The sequence below is a fragment of the Drosophila mojavensis genome, unplaced genomic scaffold (assembly GCF_018153725.1).
Source record: "Drosophila mojavensis isolate 15081-1352.22 unplaced genomic scaffold, ASM1815372v1 contig_81, whole genome shotgun sequence".
In the NCBI taxonomy this organism is placed as follows: Eukaryota; Metazoa; Arthropoda; class Insecta; order Diptera; family Drosophilidae; genus Drosophila; species Drosophila mojavensis.
Window position 1 is genome coordinate 6,348,813 of NW_025318907.1, and position 22,638 is coordinate 6,371,450.

The 22,638-nt window shown below is 38.3% G+C and overlaps 4 protein-coding genes across 4 annotated transcripts; 2 read left to right on the plus strand and 2 right to left on the minus strand.

The window, feature by feature from the left end:
• Positions 1-92: 92 nt before the first annotated feature.
• LOC6580877 (sterol regulatory element-binding protein cleavage-activating protein) lies at positions 93-12,505 on the plus strand. Its single transcript, XM_002006639.4, has 7 exons — positions 93-1,338; positions 4,887-5,237; positions 5,326-5,509; positions 7,799-10,100; positions 10,517-10,719; positions 10,780-11,134; positions 11,198-12,505. Exons 1-7 carry the CDS (start codon positions 1,073-1,075, stop codon positions 11,374-11,376), a joined length of 3,840 nt encoding a protein of 1,279 aa, XP_002006675.1. The 5' UTR covers positions 93-1,072; the 3' UTR covers positions 11,377-12,505.
• LOC6580878 (UPF0587 protein GA18326) lies at positions 11,876-12,490 on the minus strand. Its single transcript, XM_002006640.4, has 2 exons — positions 12,241-12,490; positions 11,876-12,183 (listed from the first exon to the last, which is right to left on the minus strand). The coding sequence occupies exons 1-2, from the start codon at positions 12,488-12,490 to the stop codon at positions 11,945-11,947; spliced, it is 489 nt and encodes a 162-aa protein (XP_002006676.1). The 3' UTR covers positions 11,876-11,944.
• A 72-nt stretch (positions 12,506-12,577) lies between the features above and the next one.
• On the plus strand, positions 12,578-13,060 carry LOC6580879 (COP9 signalosome complex subunit 9 homolog). Its single transcript, XM_002006641.4, has 2 exons — positions 12,578-12,754; positions 12,837-13,060. Exons 1-2 carry the CDS (start codon positions 12,677-12,679, stop codon positions 12,990-12,992), a joined length of 234 nt encoding a protein of 77 aa, XP_002006677.1. The 5' UTR covers positions 12,578-12,676; the 3' UTR covers positions 12,993-13,060.
• On the minus strand, positions 13,029-13,721 carry LOC6580880 (zinc finger HIT domain-containing protein 3). The gene is made up of 3 exons (XM_002006642.4): positions 13,589-13,721; positions 13,366-13,535; positions 13,029-13,307 (listed from the first exon to the last, which is right to left on the minus strand). The coding sequence occupies exons 1-3, from the start codon at positions 13,651-13,653 to the stop codon at positions 13,105-13,107; spliced, it is 438 nt and encodes a 145-aa protein (XP_002006678.1). The 5' UTR covers positions 13,654-13,721; the 3' UTR covers positions 13,029-13,104.
• Positions 13,722-22,638: the final 8,917 nt, after the last annotated feature.

Genomic DNA, 22,638 nt, shown 5'->3' on the forward strand with positions numbered 1-22,638 from the left:
TAACATTATCATTTGAGCAAGCGTTAATTTTTTTTGGGTGCCCACAGTGGGTTATGTGTTCGCTCGGCTCAGCTGTTTTATGTTGTTCTTTCAAAGTTATCGTGACGTGAGTACGCTAGAGCTTGTCCGCCAGCCGCAAGCGAAAACGTGTTTAATACAACAAAAAAATTACACAACGGCAATAAATTTTCGAAAAAATATATATAAAGTGCAACATAGATGTGTTTTTAAAGTTATCAGCAATTGGCAAGACATTGAAAGTGCTTTGTTAAACTTTCTACGTCGCAGCCGTGCAAATATACCAAAAAGGGCAGAGAGAAAAAGCCAGCTAGAATGTAAAGGAAAAAAGTGCTGAGTGTAGCTGAATTTGAGAAATAGGCGAAAAGATATTTTAATAAGTGATAATTTGATAACAATACGCATTAGCAACACCAGCAATAATAAATGGAATAACATAAATCATATGCGTACCTAAATTGAATGGGCATGCAAATGTGAGAGTGAATCTGTGTAAGGGCGTGTGTGTGTGCGTTTGCAAGTGTGTGTGCGCGCGCGGCCTGTAAAGATGCGCGAAAATGTCAATTAATTAACAACAACAGCAGCAACAAAAATAACAACACAAGCAACAACCACAAACGGAGGTTAAAAGGTGCGAATGAAGCGCAAGAAAAAGAAAAATCAATAGACAACAGAATGCAAAAATGTGTCGATATTCTTATACAAGTAAAAATCAAAGCGACGACGGCAGCGGCAAAACCTAAATCAAAGCTATTAATAAATAATATCGCTGCCGTTGCTGTTGCTGTTGCTGCTACTGCTGTTCCTGTTGCCTACGCAAATGAAGCGTTGCATGTGCGAAATTGTGTAATTGTTGGCATTGAAAAGTTACTAAGGCCAAAACTCAAAGTTTACGTTTAGAACGAGCGCTTATAGTTCACCACACTCGCTCGCTGTCACTCCAATAACTCTACCGCGTTTACTCGCGTGTGCCTGTGTGTGTGTTGTAAATTCCGGTCGCGTGTGCTCTCTCACTAGATATCTGTGTGTGTGAGAGAGGCTGTGCATAGGCGGCATGGCAGCCGCAACAGATGGCTCTGCCAAGGCAGCAGCTGCGGCTGCTGCGTCTACGTCGCTACCATTGACTGCAAATGGCAACGGTAAATCGCCAAAGCTCAAAATCAATTCTCCAACGTCAAACGCAGCCGCCTCAACAACGGCGTCCACTTCATCCGGTCTGCCGGCTTCGGTGTCGCATTTCTACTACAAGCACGGCTTATTTTTATCCAGTTATCCGACATGCGCCTCCAGCATTGCCCTAATGGCGATTTTGCTGTCGTGGTAAGTTCACTGGGTATATCCCTGTGATGTTAAAAATGTTATGAAACCAACAATGTATTATACATACGGGTAGACATAAATTTTTGTTCAAATCATCGCGCTTTTTACTTAATACGGTTTCTAGTGTGAGAAAGGAAGTATAACTATTTTAATTTAGAGCTTATTTACAGCACTCGATGCTTGTTGATAATTTTTTGAAATATTTACAGTTAGAGTTTCGATGACAATTTATATTGTTTTTAAACATTTATTAAAAAAAAAGTTTTGGTGATTAATTGAGGGTAAACTACGCGATATTTTTAACGTATAATCTATGGATTAACTTGCTTGGTGTATTTAAAATCAATAAACACGTTTCGTAGTTCTAAAAACACTTTTTGCCGGTTAGAAGGTATCGATAAATTAATAGCTTTATTTCTTCCGTTTTTTTGTTGTTAATATACTTGTTGGTATTTTAAGTAAATTCTAATTTAAGTAATTGCTAAGTAAATTCTGGAAAATCTACGTTGTCATAGATATGTTTAAAAAGCAAACAAATTTGGCAAGTTGCTTATTAGCGAGAGTTGTTTGCCAAATACATGAATGTATGTGTACATGAATATATACATATATATAACACATATGTGTAATTCCCAGTGTCCCACAGGATAAACAACCCCAGTGCTAAAGTTGCATGACTAAAGATCATTTATTTTTTATCACATTTTCTAATCAAACGAATGTGGCTCAACTTTGGGATATTTTTAAAACTAAAATTTAAAAACCTTGAATAGTTGTAATTGAAACGAGTTCAGACTTGTTAAAGCGTTAAATAGTATTTTCCAATAGAAAAAAATTGATATGTGCTTCTTGAAATACTTAATTGATAAGAAAACTTAAGTAAAATTAATACAATATTTCTCAGAGATAATGCAAAAAATATTTATATTTCGCGTTCTAGAAAATATAATATTATGTCGCTAATGATATGTATATAAAAAAAAAAGAAAACGATATTAACGATATTATATAAAAAGATTATATTATGATATATTAAATATTATAATATATACAAATTAAGGACAGTTTCTAGAAATTGTTTCTCTTTTTTTTTTTTTTTTTTGTAGCAGAATAATGCAAATTTAATATATTTCCTTAGACTTCCTACTAAAATAATGACAAATGCTGATTGCATTTGCTCGAATTACAGTTAGATTATAATATTCATTATCAGCAAAAATAATTGAACTCATAAATCTCGGGACGGCATGCGTCAATGGAGTTATTTAAAAACATATATATATACATATTTATATACAATAATAATAAATAAATTGAATTTGTTGATGATAAGCCTGAGATGCACAAATACAAATTAAATAGTTATTTATTTGCTAAATAATCAATGGATTGTAATATATCTATACGTGTAAATTCATATATGCATACATTGTTATATAGACTGCAATTTGATTCTTCAATTGTAGCACCTTTTCGTCGTCACATTAAGAACATTCCAACAAGACATTTATTTTTAGAATGAGCAAAACGTTTCAATTATGTATAATACATTCGTCTATATGTTCATAAATTTGTCCGATTTCGCATCGAGCCACGCGCACTTCAGATTTTTATCAATTTGAAATGATGAACAAATAAATAAATAATGTCTAGACCCCAGACTGGCCCCAAAAAGTGCTCAGGTTGCGGCACAGTGTCCAATAGATAATTAAAATTATTGAATAATTCAATAATACATACTCACACATTTTCTAATACAGACACACGCACTCGGTGTCTCTCACACACATACATTTTTGATGTGTGCGCGACCTACACATGTGGCGCTTGCTCCATTTCATGCACGAATTCGAATAGATAGAATTCCAGGCGGTCTCATGGAGCACAGCACGATGAACGTAAAACCGCAAATACTATAATTATTTGTCGAGCACTTCCTGTTTGCTCTGCATCGTTTATTGATTCTTATTTGATTATTTTTAGCTTTCCATTTGTGACAGGCACCCGCATAACTAGGGTATAATTAATATTTCTGTTTCTAGTTAAAATAATGAAGAAGATATACCCTATATATGAACACTTTTAAATTTTTCTTTGAAATTATAAAATTATAAATTACGTATAGTTCAATACCGCCGCATTAAATGCGAGTATGAATTGTCAATGCCAAAGTTCTACATTTAAAATTCGTTATCAAGCTGCCTTTAAAGCTAAAGTATGATTGATTCAATAGCAATTTGCATAGAGAAACGTATATCATTTATGCAACAGACGAAAATATATTAACAAATTCAATTCTTACCTTAGTGCAACATTTCTACCTAACATTTCAGTCGAACATGTGTCAGCTTAACATTTCGAATTAACATGCAGAGATAAAGTTGACACAACATCAAACACAATTAGCTCTTGTTTCTTATGTAGGATTATTTGGATCCATCAAATGTTCGCTCTGACTATCTCTCCCTATCCCTCTACCTCTCTGTCGCTTCCTCGATTCACCTTTGAATGTGAAGGCCTCATTAATTTGCAGTTGTCAAGTAACCGCTGCGCCTGCCTCCGCCTTATCGCTGGTGTAATGCAGCAAGTGCTTTGTATTTATTTGGTTACTTTGCCTAATCTCTTATCAGTTGGGCCCGGTCGCGTTTCGCCTTTAGCTGTTGTTGGTCTTGCCGTGGCCCGCTAACCTTGAATATATGAAATGCTGAGCATTAAACCGAATTGTTGATAAATCAAACAAATACGTGTGTTCATACAACATGTGTATATGTATGTGGCCTTTGACGTCTAGGGAAATCGTTTGGGACACACGTGTTAAATGACAAATTTAACGATCACTGGTAGAAAAAGCTACAACTGTTTGCGTTAATTAAAATAACTGTGCTTGACAATCAAATACCCTATACAAATGAGAATTAAAATTGAAAGAGGCTAGAAAATGGATCTCCATTTGATTCATAAAGATTTTAACGATGGAATAATGCAATGAAATAAGCGCAAACCTAAATAGAACAGTATAGTAAATTTAACTGGAATTCCATAAAATAAGGAGCATATTATACATGTGTTCCATATGTATTTCATGTTTCAATGCAAATTAAAATTGATAAATTTCCATACATTTTTGAACTTCTTAACCTATAGAGTTCAATTATTATATGATTATAAAAAATAGTAAATACAATTATATAAAATGATTATTATTTATAGAAGAATTTGCATGGCTAGTTTAATAATTATGGAGTTTGATTAGTTTTAAATTATAAAAAAAAAAACCTTGTTCACAATACACAATTGCATAAATAATTAAATAATTGAACTTACAACAACTATTATAGCTATTCATAGTGCACAATTTATTTATTGCATACTATCGTCAGAGCTAATAAGTGTAACAGTAGTTACAGGGTATAAAAAACGCAAACACGCGCCCGCTCTGAAAATAGCCGAATTAACAAGATTCGTTTAATAGGCCTATCAAAAGCATCTGGTGTCTATCTCTCATTCTCATTGTCCCTCTCTCTCATTGTCTCTCTCTCTCTCTATAGCTATCCACTCATGAACATACCTTTGCCCGGCACTATACCCACCAAGATCGTGTTACCTTACGAAGGACGCTATACGCCGCTCTTTAGCGAAGCGGATGCAGCCGCCCAAAACCAAAGTGGAGCCAGTGCAGCATTCAATGCAAGCAACAGCGGGGGCAACAGTGGCGGGGGAGGCGGAGGCGGCCTGCCCTGGGCGCAGAGCAGTCCGGCGTTCTATGTGCAACAGATTACGCTGCGAGCGAGCGTGTTGCCTTGGGCAGATGAAATGCAGCTGATGGATGCGTTCCGAGCGCCGCTTTCTGAAGTTTTTAAATTGCTGGAAATTGTGCGCAATCATCAGAGCAGCGAGAAGTAAGTAGACACGATATGTGTATTTATACATGTATATGGATCTATATATATATGACATTGCCTTTAATTGAATCAAATTCCCTTGCAGTCAGCGCACATTGGAGCAAAACTGTCTGCATGTGGACAATGTGAAGCGCGGTGCCCAGAGTCAATTGGATCAGATCTTCCCTGAATATGGCTGCCTATTGTTATCCCCAGCGAATCTATGGACACAGAATGCCCAGAATTTTACCAGAGATACCAATATACTAAATACCATCTTTCAATACCATGTAAGTGTGTGTATGTGTGTGTGTGTGAGTGTGTGAGTGAGATTAAGTGTGTGGCTAATGGATTTCACAATGCTCACAGTCAGTTAGTTAATGGTGTTTGCTCAAACACTCGGAATATTTCATAAATTCTGTACTGCACTTTGACTGTAACACATTTAATTAGCTAAGAGGCCGTTTGTTTAGGTGGCTAAAGCCGTTCGCCTTATCAGTTAAACATTATGGCTAGCTACATATAGTTGAAAATGGTAGCCAGCTGTTGATTAGCCGTGACATTGATTCTCCACACAAGCTGCCAAATTAGCCATAAATGATTCGGCAATTCAAGTGGGAGTCTTTCTCTAAATAATAGCCCAGGTGTTGCCTAAACATGCATGTTAAATGCGAGTCAGCTAGTTATAGCCACATTCTATAGCTTAAAGAGGTTCAAAAATTATATTTTTTTCATGCTACAAGTTTCATTTTCTCTGAATTTTAATATTTCAATTCTAATTTAATGTAACGTATAGTAGAACTAACAGAACTTACATAAGTAATAGAGTATGAATTTATGCTTAACAGCTTAAGAGATCAAATTACCTACAATCAGTATCGTGTTAAGTTAAAATACATGCTAAACACTAACAAATGTTAACTGTTAACATACGTGTTAAATGCACAAAAATGTTAAACGTAATCCTAAGATTCCTAATACATATTAACACGAATATATCAATAGAAATCAAACAAATGGCCCTTTTCGCGCTATTATTTTTAAAAACCCGTTTTAGGGTCGTTTGCTAAATGCATTGCAATAATATCGTATGTGTTAATAGGAGTTATGGATGTGTGAATGTGCTTATGTGTCCGAGTATATTATGCATAATGCTTGCTCAATTGGGAACGGGGCAAGCCTGTGCTATTCTTTGTTTGTTCCTCTTGATAGTCCAACTACACTGACTTGTTGATTGTGCTAATGAAAACGCACACACCAGCGAGACACACCTGCTGATATGCATGTGTGCATGAGTGTGTAGATTTGTTTATATGTGTAGATACTTATCTATCAACGATTTTGGCTTTCTGAGTCATTCAACTTCTGTTTTGGCACTCGGTCGATGGCGCGAAATTTGATTCTACATTGTTATGATTTTATTCGACCAGCTCATGCTGTTGAGCTTCGTACAATTGGAAAACTTCTTGAGTATATAAAATAATAATAATACACTTTCGTTAGGTTTCCTGACTGATAAACGAGCTATGAATAAGTTTAGCACTAAGGAAGTTTATTGACGAGGCATGGCAAGAGATAAGAAATCAATGAAAATTTATTTACAATTGTATAGATTACAATAAGAAAAAAAAAACATTTAGCCGAAATTGTTAGGAATGAAGAAGAAGAATAGTGATAATGAAAATAAAAACAAATAGCGCCAAGGCTTAGATTGTGTTGTAGCTAGATTCAAATTGAAGTCAAACATTTCAGTGGCAAATGAGTGTTTAATAAATCAGAAATATGATTTGCATTTAACGCTTGTTAAGTGGAAATAAAGAAATTAGAATTGTGATAGGCTGACGCATGTGGTTTCTTGTTGTTTTATATGTTAAATGACCAAGAAATCTGAATCTTGTCTTCTCAAATCTTGCTACTTCATTGGATTCATGTAGTATTTAATTATTTCATTTGAAACTTAACGATGATTTTCAAATTATATGTTTATACACTCGGAAGGTTTCGAAATAAGTAAGAAAACAAAGTTTATGTAATTATTGTATAGAAGTTTACAAATAAAAAATAAAATCTAATAAAATGAATAAATTGTCATCTAAAGTACAGCTCCAAGTAAATGACAGTAAAATAATCTAGTATAAAATTTTTAGTCTAATGGAATGAATATATATTTTTTAAATGCATTTTTAAGCGCTTTTATTTAAGTAAAAAATGGTTAAACATTGAGCTAGTTGATAAAGAACCAGATAAGGGAAATTCTTATATATATTTTTGATATTTTAAACAATGTTTCAAATGCGATATGTAAATGTATTGTAATCTGATCAAATCTCATCAGCTAGGCATCAATCATCAATTTGTGCATGTAGTTAGATAGATGATACCCATTAATAAATTTCTATTACCACTTTGTGTGACTCACATGTCTGGAGTCTCATTATTGAAATAGTTTGCGGCTTCAAAGTACAGCTGTGAGGCAACGCATAGATAAGGGGCTGCCCAGTCGATCAATTATTTAACATTAAATAAACATTATCTATTCCGATCTAATTGAACTTTGTTTTGTTTTTTCTCCATTTTAGAATTTACAAAAATCGAAAGTTTCTGCGGCGGAAATGTTATTCGGATTGCCCATGCAAGATACGGGCTTTAAGCGTTATCCTTTGCGAGCCCGCTCTCGCATCATACAATACGCCCTCACGCTGATTCTCAATAAGAATGATCCGGAGTATTTGGACACGCTGAAGGAGAAACTATTGCGCTACTATCCACCATTGAACGTGTCCCCAGCTATATCCCCAGATGAGGAGGGTCCGACCATCACGTACATCTTCTATCCAGGCGAATTCAAAATCTGGGAATTTCTGCCACTATCCGTGGCGTTTGTCTTGGTATTCGTCTACGTCTACTTCTCTGTGCGAAAAATGGATGTGTTTCGATCGCGAGTGTTGCTGGCTCTGTGCAGCGTGTTGACCACGTCCGGCAGCCTGGCCATGTCGTTGGGCCTGTGCTTCTTCTTTGGGCTCACCATATCGCTGCAGTCCAAGGACATATTTCCATACCTGGTTATATTAGTGGGCCTGGAGAACAGCCTGGTTATAACCAAGAGTGTGGTGTCCATGGATGGCACGTTCGATGTGAAAATCCGCGTAGCTCAAGCCTTGAGCAAGGAGGGCTGGCACATATCGAAGACGCTGCTCACAGAGATCACCATCCTGACCATTGGACTGGCCACCTTTGTGCCGGTCATACAGGAGTTTTGCGTATTTGCGATTGTCGGTTTACTTTCGGACTTCATGCTGCAAATGCTGCTCTTCTCCACCATACTGGCCATGAATATTAAGCGGGCGGAATATACCACAGAGGCCAAACACTTGCCGAAGATGATGCTCAGCTGCACGCTGGGCAATGGACAGGCTGGCGGTGGTTCCTTGGGTCGCCAGGAGTTTCGTTTCTTTGGCGCTGCGCCGCCGCCGCCGTCGCCCATGTTGCCCTTTGTGCCGGGCACCTTCCAACGGTCCCAGTCGCATCCGAAGTTATGTTTCGCGGATGCCGGAGACCGTGCGCAGCTGGTCAATGGACATGCCACCCATGCTGCACAGGAGGCACGCATACCCAAGCGCATCAAGATTGTTAATTTCTGGGCACGTACGCGCTTCTTCCAGCGCGCCTTCATGATCTGGATGATCGTGTGGATATGCTCGATCGTCTACAACTCGGGTTGTCTGGAGCAGCTGTTCAGCATGCAGAATAATGGCTCGATGAGCACCGCCTACGAGCTGCAGCGGCACTTGCAAGCGACACGCGGCGCTGTCAGCAGCTTCCTGAAAGGCTTTAAGCCAACAGGCGAGCGGTTGGGCAGCACGGCCAGCTATCTGCTGCCAACGACGGAGCAGCCTTTGCACGATGTCAATGAGACGGCGGCAGAGCTGCAGCGGCTGCGCTATCCCAACTTTGAGCTGAACTACTTCTTATCCAACTTTCACTGGTCGACCATTATGAAGCAGTACAATGTCTCGCTGAGTGGTCAATATGTTGCCCTGCTGCCGACCATACGGTTGACGCATGCCATATCGCCGGAGCTGGCCGCGCTGATGCGCAATCCACAGGAGCAACTGCAGCAGAACTTTCAATGGAAGGCATTGGCTGCTGCTCTGGATCCATTGGATTTCAATGACGACGATGCCAGACGGGAATCTCCCACGGTCATGGCTGGAGGCACACCCCTTGTGCCAAAGAGTCCCATGGAGATATTCTTTGCCGTGCTGCTCTGCTGTATTAGCATATTCGTGCTGTGCTACACGATGGTCGTGTTCTATCGCTGCATATGCACGCGCAACTATGCTGAGTGGCGCTCCAGCTGGCACGAGTCAGAGGTGCCCTACAAGGAGACCGAACACATTCTGGAGGGTGTGCCCACACAAATCGCTGGCCACAAGCATCGCATCGAGTGTTTGGCCTGTGACGGCAACTACATCATCAGCTGCTGCTTGAAGGGTCAAATTCGGGTCTGGGATGGACGAACTGGCCAGCAGCTGGCTAGCATTGCGCGCAGCGATATGCAGATCGCGCATCCGCGACAGGATGGGCAGACCCTGCTGCGCAAGCTGCCCACGTCGCCCGTCTGGTGCTTGGACTATTTTGATAATCTCATTGCTGTCGGCTGTGCCAATGGGCGGGTCGAGCTGTGGGAGGTGCCAGCCGGTGTGCTCAAATGCGCCTATCAAGAGGATGCGAAGCGTAATCAGGGTATTACGCACATCCATTTGAATGGGGATCGTGTGATCGTGGCACGTCTGAATGGACGTCTGGATTTCTATCGCCTGGAAACATACTACAAAGGCAAACAGATCGATTGGGGATTTACTTCCGCCTACAGACGCAGTAAGTTTAAAGTTTTTTTTTTTAAATATTCGCCTTACCAATTCAATTAAATTATCAAATCTAAAGCTGTGCTTATTGCAGTTGTCTGTCCGTTGTTAAGATCCGACTATTAAATGAATGAATAATGCATTTAACAGATCTGTTAAATAACAATTCTATTGTAACGTTTTAGCCGCTGTAAATCAATAACTAAACTGTTAAACTGTTGTTAAAGAGAGAGAATCGTAACAGTTGTATGTCGCCTTTATTCTATGTATCCTTTCATTACCCTCTATACGATGTACAAAGCGTGTTTGTTATTTTTACACTTATCATTTGCGCATATTGTATATATTTGTATTATGTCTTTATCAGCGTCAATCGCTGAGCACGTAATACAATTCAAAATATAAATCGTACCTTATCTCTCGTTAAAGCACATGTGCGCACTGGCTCTACGGGCAGCATCGGGCTGATGATGCACCAACAGCAGCATCAGCAGGATGCAGCGCAGAAGACCACCAAGGAAGAAATGAAAATTACCTTAGAGGGCGTGCGCTTGGCACACCAGCAACCAATTACATGTATGCAGGTTGTCAACGACATGGTCTTCACGGGCAGTCAGGATCATACACTAAAGGTGAGTTCAAAGACACAAAAATAAGAGCGATCTATACTTATAAGTAACTGTTGATTGCAGGTGTATTGCCTGAACAAATCGGATATGGAGTATACACTGCATGGACATTGCGGTCCTGTGACCTGCCTCTTTGTTGATCGCTGGCAGCCCGGCACGGGGGGCTCGGGCTCACAGGATGGCCTGCTCTGTGTGTGGGATCTATTCACGGGCGCCTGCATGTACAATATACAGGCTCATGATGGAGCCGTCAGTTGCCTCGCCTGTGCGCCCAGCTATGTGATTTCGCTGGGCACCGATGAGCGGATTTGTGTTTGGGAACGCTTTCAGGGCAATTTGCTGACAACCATCAAAATCTCGAATGCTTATTCGAGCTTGTTGATGCTGACGCCCTCGTTGCTGGTCACAAGCAAGATGGGTAAGCTTATTATACTATTATATATGTATTGTTCAATATACTAATTGTTGAATGCTCTTTTAGGGTCTCTCATTGTGTGGGATGTGCGCACGGGTCAGCCAGCGCGTGAGGTTAAGCTAGACTTTGCCAACCTTCAGATGTGTCCAAAGTTTATGATGCTCGCCTGTGACTCCGTGGTCTGTGACTATGGCAACGAGATACGCGTTGTTCGCTTTCCCATTGTGGCGGACAAGTGCCTCTAAGAAAACTAGAAAATGATTTCGTGAATTTAAATTTGTAGCTCTTAACACGCCTCAGTTACCAATTGCTCTCTGTTTGATTTAATCTTAAAACAAATTGTAATCTAACTGACGCATTCATTAATTTAATTTATATTCTTAAGGGTAATCTTTATCTCTATTTAACAGTGGCGTTGTGTTTATTCCTTGATATCTAGCTACATAACTAGCATAGCTTTATTTTGTAATGTATGTATGTACAACTATTCTACAAATATCATTGAAGGGAATATATATATGTATGTGTATACTATAGTTGTATAGTCATATATATATATATTATATTTGCATAATATTAATATATATAATACATAGTGTCTTAAAGCGCCTCAGCATAACAAAAAATGACTAAATATTTAATTATCTATATTTTATATACTATATTAATATATATTTATTAGACCTCACGTACGCTTAAAATTTTCTATGTGAAAGTAAATCTGCAAGAAACCTGCTTCTCAAAAAAAATTCAAAAAGTTTTTTTATTTTATATATATATTATATTTCACAAATGCTCTATTGAAATTGTCTTTCATTTCTTTAGCTTGACGAATTTGGAGGCAAACTCGTAAATGCCCACTGAGTTCTTATTTTTTTGATCGTACTCGACCCAATCATCTTCGGATAGATCCACGTCTTCAAAGGCTTGTCCATTGTCTGCTGATAGAACCTTCCAGCCGGTTCGAGGAGAAAATTCAACCGGCTCAACGCCGCGACAATCAAAAATTGCAATTGTCTTGAATTTTCCTGCATCGTCAGCGGTATAAGGCACTAATAAGGAGAAAGACAGTTAAGTATATATTTTCGAATTGGATTTTTTGTCCTTACCATTCGATTTTTCTACAATGTCAATGCTATTTTCCCTTGCGCACATTTTGCATTTCATAAAGAAATTGAAACCCGCAGTATTGCGCGAATCTTGCTGTGTACGCTCCGACTCCGTAATATCATGCCATTTTTCTGATGTCTCACCGCAATTACTGCAGGTTAGTTTAAAGAAATACGCATAATCAGGATGTGTTTCGAGTTTTTCAATATTTTCGAGAGTAGCAGAGATTTGCAATCCAACGCGAACCATTTTGCTAAATAAAAACCGACACAGAACGGACACAGAACAGCTGCTATCACAGGTGCTGCCAGACCTATTAGTAAATTTGACAGCTCTGATATCAAGCTGGCAACGCTGATTTCCACACAAGCATACACAATTAAGCGAAAAAATACTTTTGAAAGAAACACAAACAAAAATATAGTTTAAAAGTTAATGGACTTAAATATGAAACCATCATTGGCAGTTGATGAGATGTTCTCAGAGGGAGCTGGTTATATGGACATGGAGGAGGTAAGCTAAATCAATGGTATACGAGCTAGAAAAACAAAATTGTCTTACATTTGTGTTTTCCTTGTTTGCTTGTATAATCCAGTCGGGCAGCGCCACAGGCATGATGATGGATCATTTACCAGCACCCACAAACGACAAACACGTCCATGCTGATTTCTACAATGATTTCGATGACCTTTTTGATGATGATGACAACTGGGCCAAAATCCGTCGAACGGGCGATAATGCCAAACCATAGATTTATATAAAATATACATTTAATTAACGCCTTAAGTTTATACTAAAATTATTTCAATATATTTTTAATAATAATGAGCCTTAATCATTAATATCGAGAAACTATTTAGATATTAGCTGCATAGCCTTAGGTCTTCTTTTTCTGCCTCCGTCATGGGTTCCACCACCTCTAAACAGGCATTGGCGAATTCCACGAAGAGCGGTTCCTGCATGGCAGCTGTCATGGCAAGATTTGCATTATGCGCCACATCGATTTCTTTGAGTAAAGCACACAAATGAGGATTACGTAGCAGCTGTCGCAATGGTTCCGAATGTTCTACAAGTGAAGACATGATTATAATGATAATACTTAAACCATATAATATACAAGCTACCTAGTTTCTCCAGTAGATTCTTGGGTACAGTATCGTCTGTGCTAAAAGGTGGATATATTGTGGGCTCCTCTTCTTCGTTATTTTTCGGCTTCTGCGTAGTCTGTCTGGCTGCTGTCCTCTCCGCACATTCTGGCGATTCTTTGTGTGTTTTGTAGCAATTAAATGAACAGCTGTATGGACAGTTATTAATAATCAATCTTTTAAATTAATAAGTATTACTTACTAGGGTGCTAAGCATTTGCTGCATTTGTATTTGTTTGTTGCAGTTGCACAACTAACACATTCCATTTTTATGTTTACAAATCAGAGTAGCGCGTGTAGTTTGTCTTGAGCAGTTTCATTTACCAGGGCTACATAATTTTGTAATTGTTAAGGGCTACACCATCTGTTCAGGCTTCCGAGCCGTATCTATTAATTATTAGCGCATTTAGTGTAGTATTTGGCGGAAAGTTCAAATAAAATTTGTTATGAAAAAAAAGAAACATAAAATATGTTAATGAGACTACAAATCAACTATATATTTTTAATACGTTAATAAAGTGTTTTAGCTGTCCAGCAATTGTTTTTCAATATGTGCATGTAAATTGAATCAGTTGAATAGTTTGAATAATATCTTATTACTGTAGTGAAATGCAGTTTATATTATATTTCCGGAAAATTGTACATTGGATTGGTGCAGTAATTTAACGTGTGCCAATTAATTAATTAATTAACGTTCGCAGTCTGTGCAGTCTGGCAACGCTGCATGGGTTCTAGTCTTGGCTAAAGGTGAATGCAGAAATAGGCTTTGTCTCTCCTTTGGGAAGTTTTTCGGAACATTTTGTTAAGATTTAGCCTTTTGATTTTATTATTTTACTTTTGGTGTCTTGCATGTCAGCGCCGAAAGTCGTTTAATTTTGATTGTCTCATGAGACCTCACGCCTCAAACGTCAATGGGAAAATTGGCCCACATATGTGCTCATACGTGTGTCTGTGTGTGTGCGGATTTGTTGGCATGTTTGCGTTCGAACTTTTTATGGATGTCATGATATTAAAAAAAAAAAAAAAAAAAAAGGAAATAGCAAAGGGGCAGCACGTTAACTATCGCGTGGCGCTAAGAAAACAAACAATTGGCTTATCAACGGGGCGGCCGGCTGGCTGTCTAATAGAATATGGCTAAAAACTATTGGAAACAATCTCACCCCATCTCTCCTCCTCTCCTTTTCCCTCTTTATCTTGTGCACATGGGGCAATCTTAAATTGGCAACCACTTCATTTCGCTACAAAAAACAGTTGTTAATTCAAAAGCTTTTTTATATATAATTAAAAAATTTATATGTATGTAGACCCAAATACACAACAATATAATATATAAAATACAGAGAAAATCGACAATGGCAGTGGCGACAACACCAACAGCAAATAAACAACAACAATAGCAATCAAATGACGGTCGGCGTGTCCACAAATTGCAAACACATCCTGCACACGAAACGGTCAGAACTCTCGGCCAGCCGCTATCAACACACACACACACACACGACGCACACACATACACAAACACACTCGCTGAAGAAAAACGCGGCACAAAACTTAGTACAGTTGTTCGGCAAAAACAACGTGCAACATTGGTGGCAATAAATGACTTCAATGACTGACTGACTGCCTAGATGCAGTATGGGTGAAGGATAGGGCCAAGGGGTAAGTGGGAGGAGCTAGGGCGGGGATCTCACTGTTTTTGGGGCATATTTTGGGACACACGAGCGACGCCTCGGTAAAAAGGCATCATAAATATGTGACCTAAGATGTAACGATAGTGCATTGCTTGAAGTTTTGGTTATCTTTGAGACAACTTGATCTAGAGTTCCTATGAAAGGAATATAAAGAATGATATTGAACATCTAGAAATATAGTAATTAATAAATAATCTATGAAAGTTAAATTCTATTTTATTATTGACAATAAGCCAAACAAACAAATTAATGTCAAGCTGAACATTAAAGCTAATGTGAGACGATTAAATAGTAGCAACTTGATTTTGTTTAGCAAAGATTATGGTAAATGACAGTTAGTATAGAAGGCAAAAAGGCATAGGTAGACAATGTATAATTTATACAAATATAATGTATAATTTATACAAATAATGATATATTTAAAATGCAAATAATACTTCAAAGTATTAGATATATGCAATACTCATATTTGTATTGCATATCTCTAATGCAGTTTTTATAAAAAATGTTTCTACAGAAAGGCATTTTATACTCATTGAATTGTCTGCTTTATAGAACAGAGTATGATATCGTAAATACATTATAGCTGAGAGTATTTGAGCGCTGACTTTATGAAGATGACTGCACTTACTTATTTCTATTTTTTGTTGTTAACAATTGCATTGTACAAAAAGATGGCAGCAAATAAAAGGCAATACTAGGCTCGTTCGCTCGCTTGGTTTCAATTTCTTTTTTTTTTTTTTTTTTTTTTTGGGTGAGGGCTGCGCTGGGCAGGGGCAGATGAGTAAGGGTTGGAGTGGGTAAGGGTAACATGATGGCGCCTCTGCCGCTTCCGCTGTTCGTGCAACACAAGCGCGATAATTGCCAGCGTTATCCGCTCGGGCTGCCAGTCAAATAGGCGCTACAGCTCGAGAGGGAGCTGGAGAAGCCTTCGTGTGACTCGCCTACTTTTGATTTACAACATTCGTGCCACAGCAGCAGCAGCAGCAGCAGCAGTAAAATTTTCGGTATATGTATCGCCACGCTGAGCAAAAAACAGGTACAAAAGCCAAAGAAGAAAAGAATAAAAAATAAAAATGGACAACAAATGCAATGCAAACAACAAAAACAACAAGCAGCGAAAAAGGCGGCACACGCTAGTGGCCCAAGCCAGGTGCGGCTGTCGCAGCTGGCGGCGCCTCCAGGTGTCGTTCGTTAGTAGTTTTCAGCGTTCCTTTTTTGCTGCCTGGCAAAAGCCAAAAGCGATATAAATAGATAGCGGTACTTTACGCTTGCTTTTTCTTTTGCCTTTCCTTTGCTTTTCTCCATTTTCCATCTGTTTTCGTTTTTTTTATTTTTTATTTTAAGTCAGCGGGGCGTACCTTGGCAATTGGCTAGATTGACAGATCATGCAAACATAATGGCAGCATATTGTGTGCATATTATAAACATTCAACTATATGCAACCAACTGGCATTTAATACACTACAGTATGTGTGGGGTAAGGGTATGTGTGTGTGTGTGTGTGTGTCTGCATGGGAAATCTGTCAAACTTCCTATTTGATGAGCTATCAGTCAAGGCATTGATTAAATAACATTGATTGGAAATAATAATGCAGAGAAATAGTTGAAAAATATTCTCAGAATATTGCAATCTGTAAAACATTGAAAATTATTAGAGTAAAAGACAAACAAAAAGCGAGCCGTTGAGAAAAGAGGAGAAAGACGAAGAGATACGGATAGAGAGAGGGAGAAAAAAAACAGAGCGAATATTGGTTTGAAAGTTGAGTAAAGACAGGGGGAGAGAGAAAGATTTATCTCCAGAAAATTTACATACAAAGGCAAGGAGAGAAAATCAGGGAGGTGGATAGGAGATGACATGGAAAAAGAGAAATAGAGAGTGAGAGAGATTAGAAGAGAAATGATAATAGAGAGAGAGAGGGAATAAGTAACTGAGAGAGTGAAAGGCAATGAGAACGAAAAAGTAAGAAACGTGTGGAGATCTTTGCTGTTTTAAATATAAGGGAATCATGAAATTGTCTGGATTTTACAATTTCATTTCAATTCATAGATCAACTGCTACTATGATCTAGTTCTCCACGATTCGAAACTAAGTATATTAAAAAAAATTAAATGAAAGATAAAATCAGTATAAAAATTGGCTTGCCTTTTGAAATTGGAAACTAAAAAAATTAAATGAAGTAAATCAATGAACAGTTTTTAGGGCAGATCGAAGCTGTGAATAAGTGCCGATATGTATGCATCCAAAAAGTAATCCCTAGAAGTCAGATGACAAATAAAGCTTAAGTTAGAATAACTTGAAAGTAGATCAATCGACTGGCAAAGTGTAAGAAAGAGATAGAGAGAGGGAAAGAGACAGAGGCTGCGAGTGAGAGAGAGCGAGTTAGCGAGTGAGGGCGAACGCTACTTGCCTGTTGGCAAGTGTTAATTGTAATAAAATAAAGCAACAAAAATAAATTGATGCATATAAATAGGAAGTAAACACACAGCTACACATATGTATATGTATATGTTTGTACAATATATAAATGTGTTTATTTGCTGGCCTGCTGACGACAGACGACAATTTTGCAGCCGCAAAATGTTTGCAGTCAATGTCCATTTTATGGGCTCAGTTTATTATTACGTACTTAAATTTTGGCCCGCTCTCTATGCGTGATACATTTATGTATCTAGTAGCGCTCGTTTCTTGCTTGGCTGTTTGTTTGATTTTTCTTCATTTTTTTCCTATATACATTTCTATAGATATACATATACAAATATATATGCGTGTGTGTGTGTTTTTTTTTTGGCGCAACGCCGCCGCATTGAAGTAATCACATAAATCACGCGCTCGCAGCTCCTGGAGCAAAGCGCCTGCTCAATGGCTGTGCTCCATTATGACGCGACTCGCAGATAAAACTCTGATACACAGATAAAAACGAAGAGGAAGAGCAAAAAAATTGAGAGGCAGCTTTATTAAGCATAATATGGCCATAAAGCCGAGCCGAGTCGATTCGAGTCGAGTCGAGTCATAAGTGCCCCAAAAGGATTACAGCTAAAAAGGTGGACCTCGTTCTGGCAGGCGTCTCTCCTCCTCTTGCGCTCTCTCTCTCTCTCTCTCGCTCCCTCCCTCTCTGGGTACTGCCTGCTCCCTCCCATCAAGTGATTGATGAGCCATTGCGGCTAATTCTTGGCGCTCGCTTTGTTTCTCTCAATAAACTGTAAATCATGCCTGCGCTGCGTGCCAAGTCATAAATACAAGTACTGCCGCTGTTTCGCACCAGTCGCAGCCGTACGGCCCTACCGCTCCGGTCCCTGCCCCTGCCCCGGCCCCTGCCTCGCCCAATGTTCGTTTTTAACTCTTTCAGGACCCATTGATCCAACTGCACCGAGCGCGCTGTAAAGCGGCCTGCAGCTTTTTAATTAAGGCGCCGCATTGCAATAGCAAAACAACAAGAAACTGCCAAATAAACTGGGCCAAAAACGAATTCTAAATGCTCTATGGCAATAATTCATAAAATCAATATTAGTTTTGATTGGAATCGTCATATACTTACAGGAATGTCACTCAAAGGATTTCCCAGAATGATTCGTCTTCCAAAATTTAATTATCTCTATTCCATTTTATTATAACCTTCTTTTAGTAAGCCCTTTTCTATAAAACTCTGTATTGGGCTTGAAAGTTAATTTGAAATTTATTTATTATTTATTTTATAATATATTTATTCAAAAAATTTGATTTGAGTCCCAAATAGAAGAAATTAAATATTAATTGATATTTTTCGTCATAATTATTTTGGCGCCTTAAGTAAGCAAAACTGAGATTGAGCTCGAATATTCCAAATTAGGCTGGGGTAAAATATTGAACACAGATTAAATACCCTCGAAATTTTTCGCAAAAACAACTTTCAAACTTTAAAGCTTTCAAAATTATTATTTGAATCGTGAGCCTTATTTTAAACAGCCTAAGTACTACGAATTGAACTATTTTAGCAAACTGTCCTTCACTTCCAAGTTACTGTCAATAACTAGCAATTCGAGCTTGTCACTTAATTATGTACAAACCATTAAAGTTAACATGGATTATATTTAACAGCCTTATGATCTGAATAGGGTCCCAGGCTCTTTCAACCAGCTTGTACTCAACGGTTATCTTTAACCTGTGCTATCTGTAGGTAATTCATTTTCATTAAAAATATTCTGAAAAATTCTAAAATCAGCTGGGGCCAACTTTTCACTTTGAACGATACAATTTAATGATTGAACTGATAATTTTTTTTTTACAAATTTTATTTTATAATTTGTGTTACTTACTTTATTTAATGACAACTAAACCGCGTTGGTTAGAGTAACTCGCTCACATTACAGCATCTGAAAAACGCGACAAATGGCCAAGGCGCGAATTGTTTGACAACATCGCTGAACCACGGACTAAGAGTTGCTGCAACGGGTGGGCGCACCATCTATCAAAGCGGCCTGGCAGCGTGCAAATTGAAATGGCAGCAGTAGCAATTATCGCAGCAGCAGGAGCAACATCGCCATCAGCAGTGGCCGTAGAAAGAGAAAGAGAGCGCGAGAGGGAGATGGAGCATTTGAGCGCAACGCGTCATATGTCTCGAATTGGCTTTTGATCATTTTTGCCGCTAGATTAGGCTCAACTGGTGATATATAACTGAATTAGCGCTGCGGGGCATTCGCTTTCATAGACACACATGACTATATTTATATGGCAATAAGCTGAACGATGTGAGGAGAGTATATTGGTTTTCTACATTGTATGCCTCTCTGTCCAACCATACATCCTTCAGCCTATAAGAGACCCTGAGATAAGTTTAATTTTGAGCATAGCCTAAAGTGTGCTCTCGTTAGATTATATATTATATTTTTTGGGGACATGACATTAGGTGAGTTAGTAGTATATCTATTGAAGTACTAGTAAGTTAATACTTTGATCTTTATGTAGATATTTGCATATTAATTTGCTAATAAACGAGTATTATGCAGTCGATTGGACTGGACTGCAATATTCTTACTTGTTATTTGATGAACTCTGTCAAGGGCTAAATAAATATAAACCCTCTCTTCCACATCTCTACTCTCTCTTTGATTGTCAGTCTGGCATTAGAGTTGAGTCATTCCGAACAAGTTCAATTGGGCAGTTCATTAGAACTAGTTCTAGATATATAACAGGATTTCTACTTAGAGTTTTAGTCTTTCTTGTATTTTACTCTTCCGTAAACTGAAAGAACTAACAATAGTTTTTATTTACTGATACATATCAAAGTTTAACGAATGTTCTGTTGTCCATTAAATATTTATTTATTCAAATTATTTATAATTTTTCTTTCGTTTGTTTACTAAGTATTGTTTTTCAGAATCATTCGGATTTTATTGAGTGACCATCAATCATGATACTTTCCATTCATTATTTTAGTTGCTCATGAACTTAATGATTCATTTCACGATGAACCACTGAACGATTCTTGAACTGGTGAACTTGTAAATCTCAGTCTAATGCACCATTGAGCTAGAGTTCGCAGCGCTATCCTGCAGCTGGTCGGCCGTCATTTTTAGATGTTCTAAGCGGCCTTTTTTCGACTCTCTCGACTGCAGTGCATCTTTTCGTCATGGCGTTAGATTTATGAACGACCGCCGACAAGTCGCAGTCGCAGTCCTTTGCCTGCCTTCGGCCTGACTGGGCAATATTGTAAATCATTTCCAAATTATTTAGTCGCTCTCTATTCATATATGTATTCATATTTTTGGCGCCTTTGCCGCGCCGCGCCGCGCCGCCGCCGGAACGAGTGCGGCACGTGATTGCGTTATAAATTATGAACCACTAGATTTGCCTGCCCTCAATTCCTTACTTTACTTTTCAGTTTTCATTTTTCTTTTTTTCAGTTAGTTTTTGCTGGTCGTTAAAGCTGAAAACAGGAACTTGCTTATCTATAAAATATACAGTCTTGGCTTTAAAGCAAATATAAGATCTTGGTATATGGCTTGCCATTAAGTTAATTGAGCTGAATTTGTTTATCACGTGCTCAGCCATGCACATGCGCCTTGATAAAATAATATTGTAAAATTATGATATGCGTGGATATGATAAAATCATATTGTGAATATATGAAATGCAACAAATTTCAGAAATGCCCGAGAGCTTTTAAGTACTCGTATATAAATGGTTGGACATGTCTATTGCCGAGGCCGATCATTATCATTATTATAATCATTATCATTATTATAGTTGCTATTATTTTCGTTGGTTGGCTGGCCAGCTGCCCAGCTGCCCAGCTGGCTTGCCCTCCTTCCAAATGCAGCTGTTGGAATTTTTGTAATGGCTTTTATTGACTTGCGCCAAAAAGCAGGCAACACATTTTGCCCACCATCGACCGCTAATGAGCTGCGCGACTGGTGGACACGACTCGACGCGCAGTTGATTTTCAATTTATTTTAAAGCACGCGAAATGCACGCATTTATTATGTGAGTGCCAGCTATATACTAGGATAAGCACAGAGTTTATGTGCCAATTAAATACCCTGTAATTGGTCGCTAATTATGCTGGGCTGTGCTGGCTAGTCGATTGACTGATACCAGACTGATACCAACTGATTTCCATTGTACAGTTTGAGAGGCGCTGAGTGAAAAACAAAATGTGTTCGCACTGAAAGTTTTTAAATGGGTTTTCAGCTCACATTTATAGCATTTTATTTTTGCTTTCAGAGCTTCTCTTTGAAACTACTATCTATTGAATAGATAGAAGATTGTTTTACACAGCCAAAGCTTGAATATTCCATTCGATTTAGTCACTAATTCAAAAGTGGCTTACAGTCCTTCAGTTACAGTGGCTTCAGAGTCGGTGGATGGAGTTAAAGTTCTAAAACTAGCCTCGACTCTAGGCAGTTGGTAAGGCTTAACTGTTAGCACAGTTTGATAAGCATCGTTTGATTCAGAATAATATACTGAATGAGAAAGGCGAGCGTCTTCAAAGCTGACTCAAGGATGAGAGTCTTGAAGACAGACTCACAATTTGAAGAGTTATATATATAATGATAATATAATAGGAATATATTTAACACGGTGTATTCAGACATATTGACGGTTCCGCTGCAGTATTTACTTGTTTTTATGAGCATTTTTTGCAGGGTATGAATTAGCCCTTCATTTACTAGCTGATTGGTTTTCTTTTTATTGTTATCATTATATTTTTGTTAATTTTTTTTCATATGTATATGTATGCATATATATCTTTTTTATACTCTTGGCTTTATATTTATTTTATTTCCTTTGCCGCAGTGGCACAAAATCATTTTCCCAATTGGGCATATAAGTCCTGCGGCTGCCACACCCGCTCTCGCTGTCTCTCACCCATCCTCTCTCTCTCTCTCTCTCTCTTTATCCGTGAGCTGTGCAAATTGAAACACTCGCAGTCGTTACGCGGCATTCTCTCTCTTTTGGCCAAGTCGTTTTCATTGCGTGGTTGCTGCTGTGGCTCTTATGCAGTCCACTCATTCATGAATGCATTTAACATGGCCAACAGATGGACGAGCAGCAGAAGGAGGAGGCGCAGGCGAAGGAGAA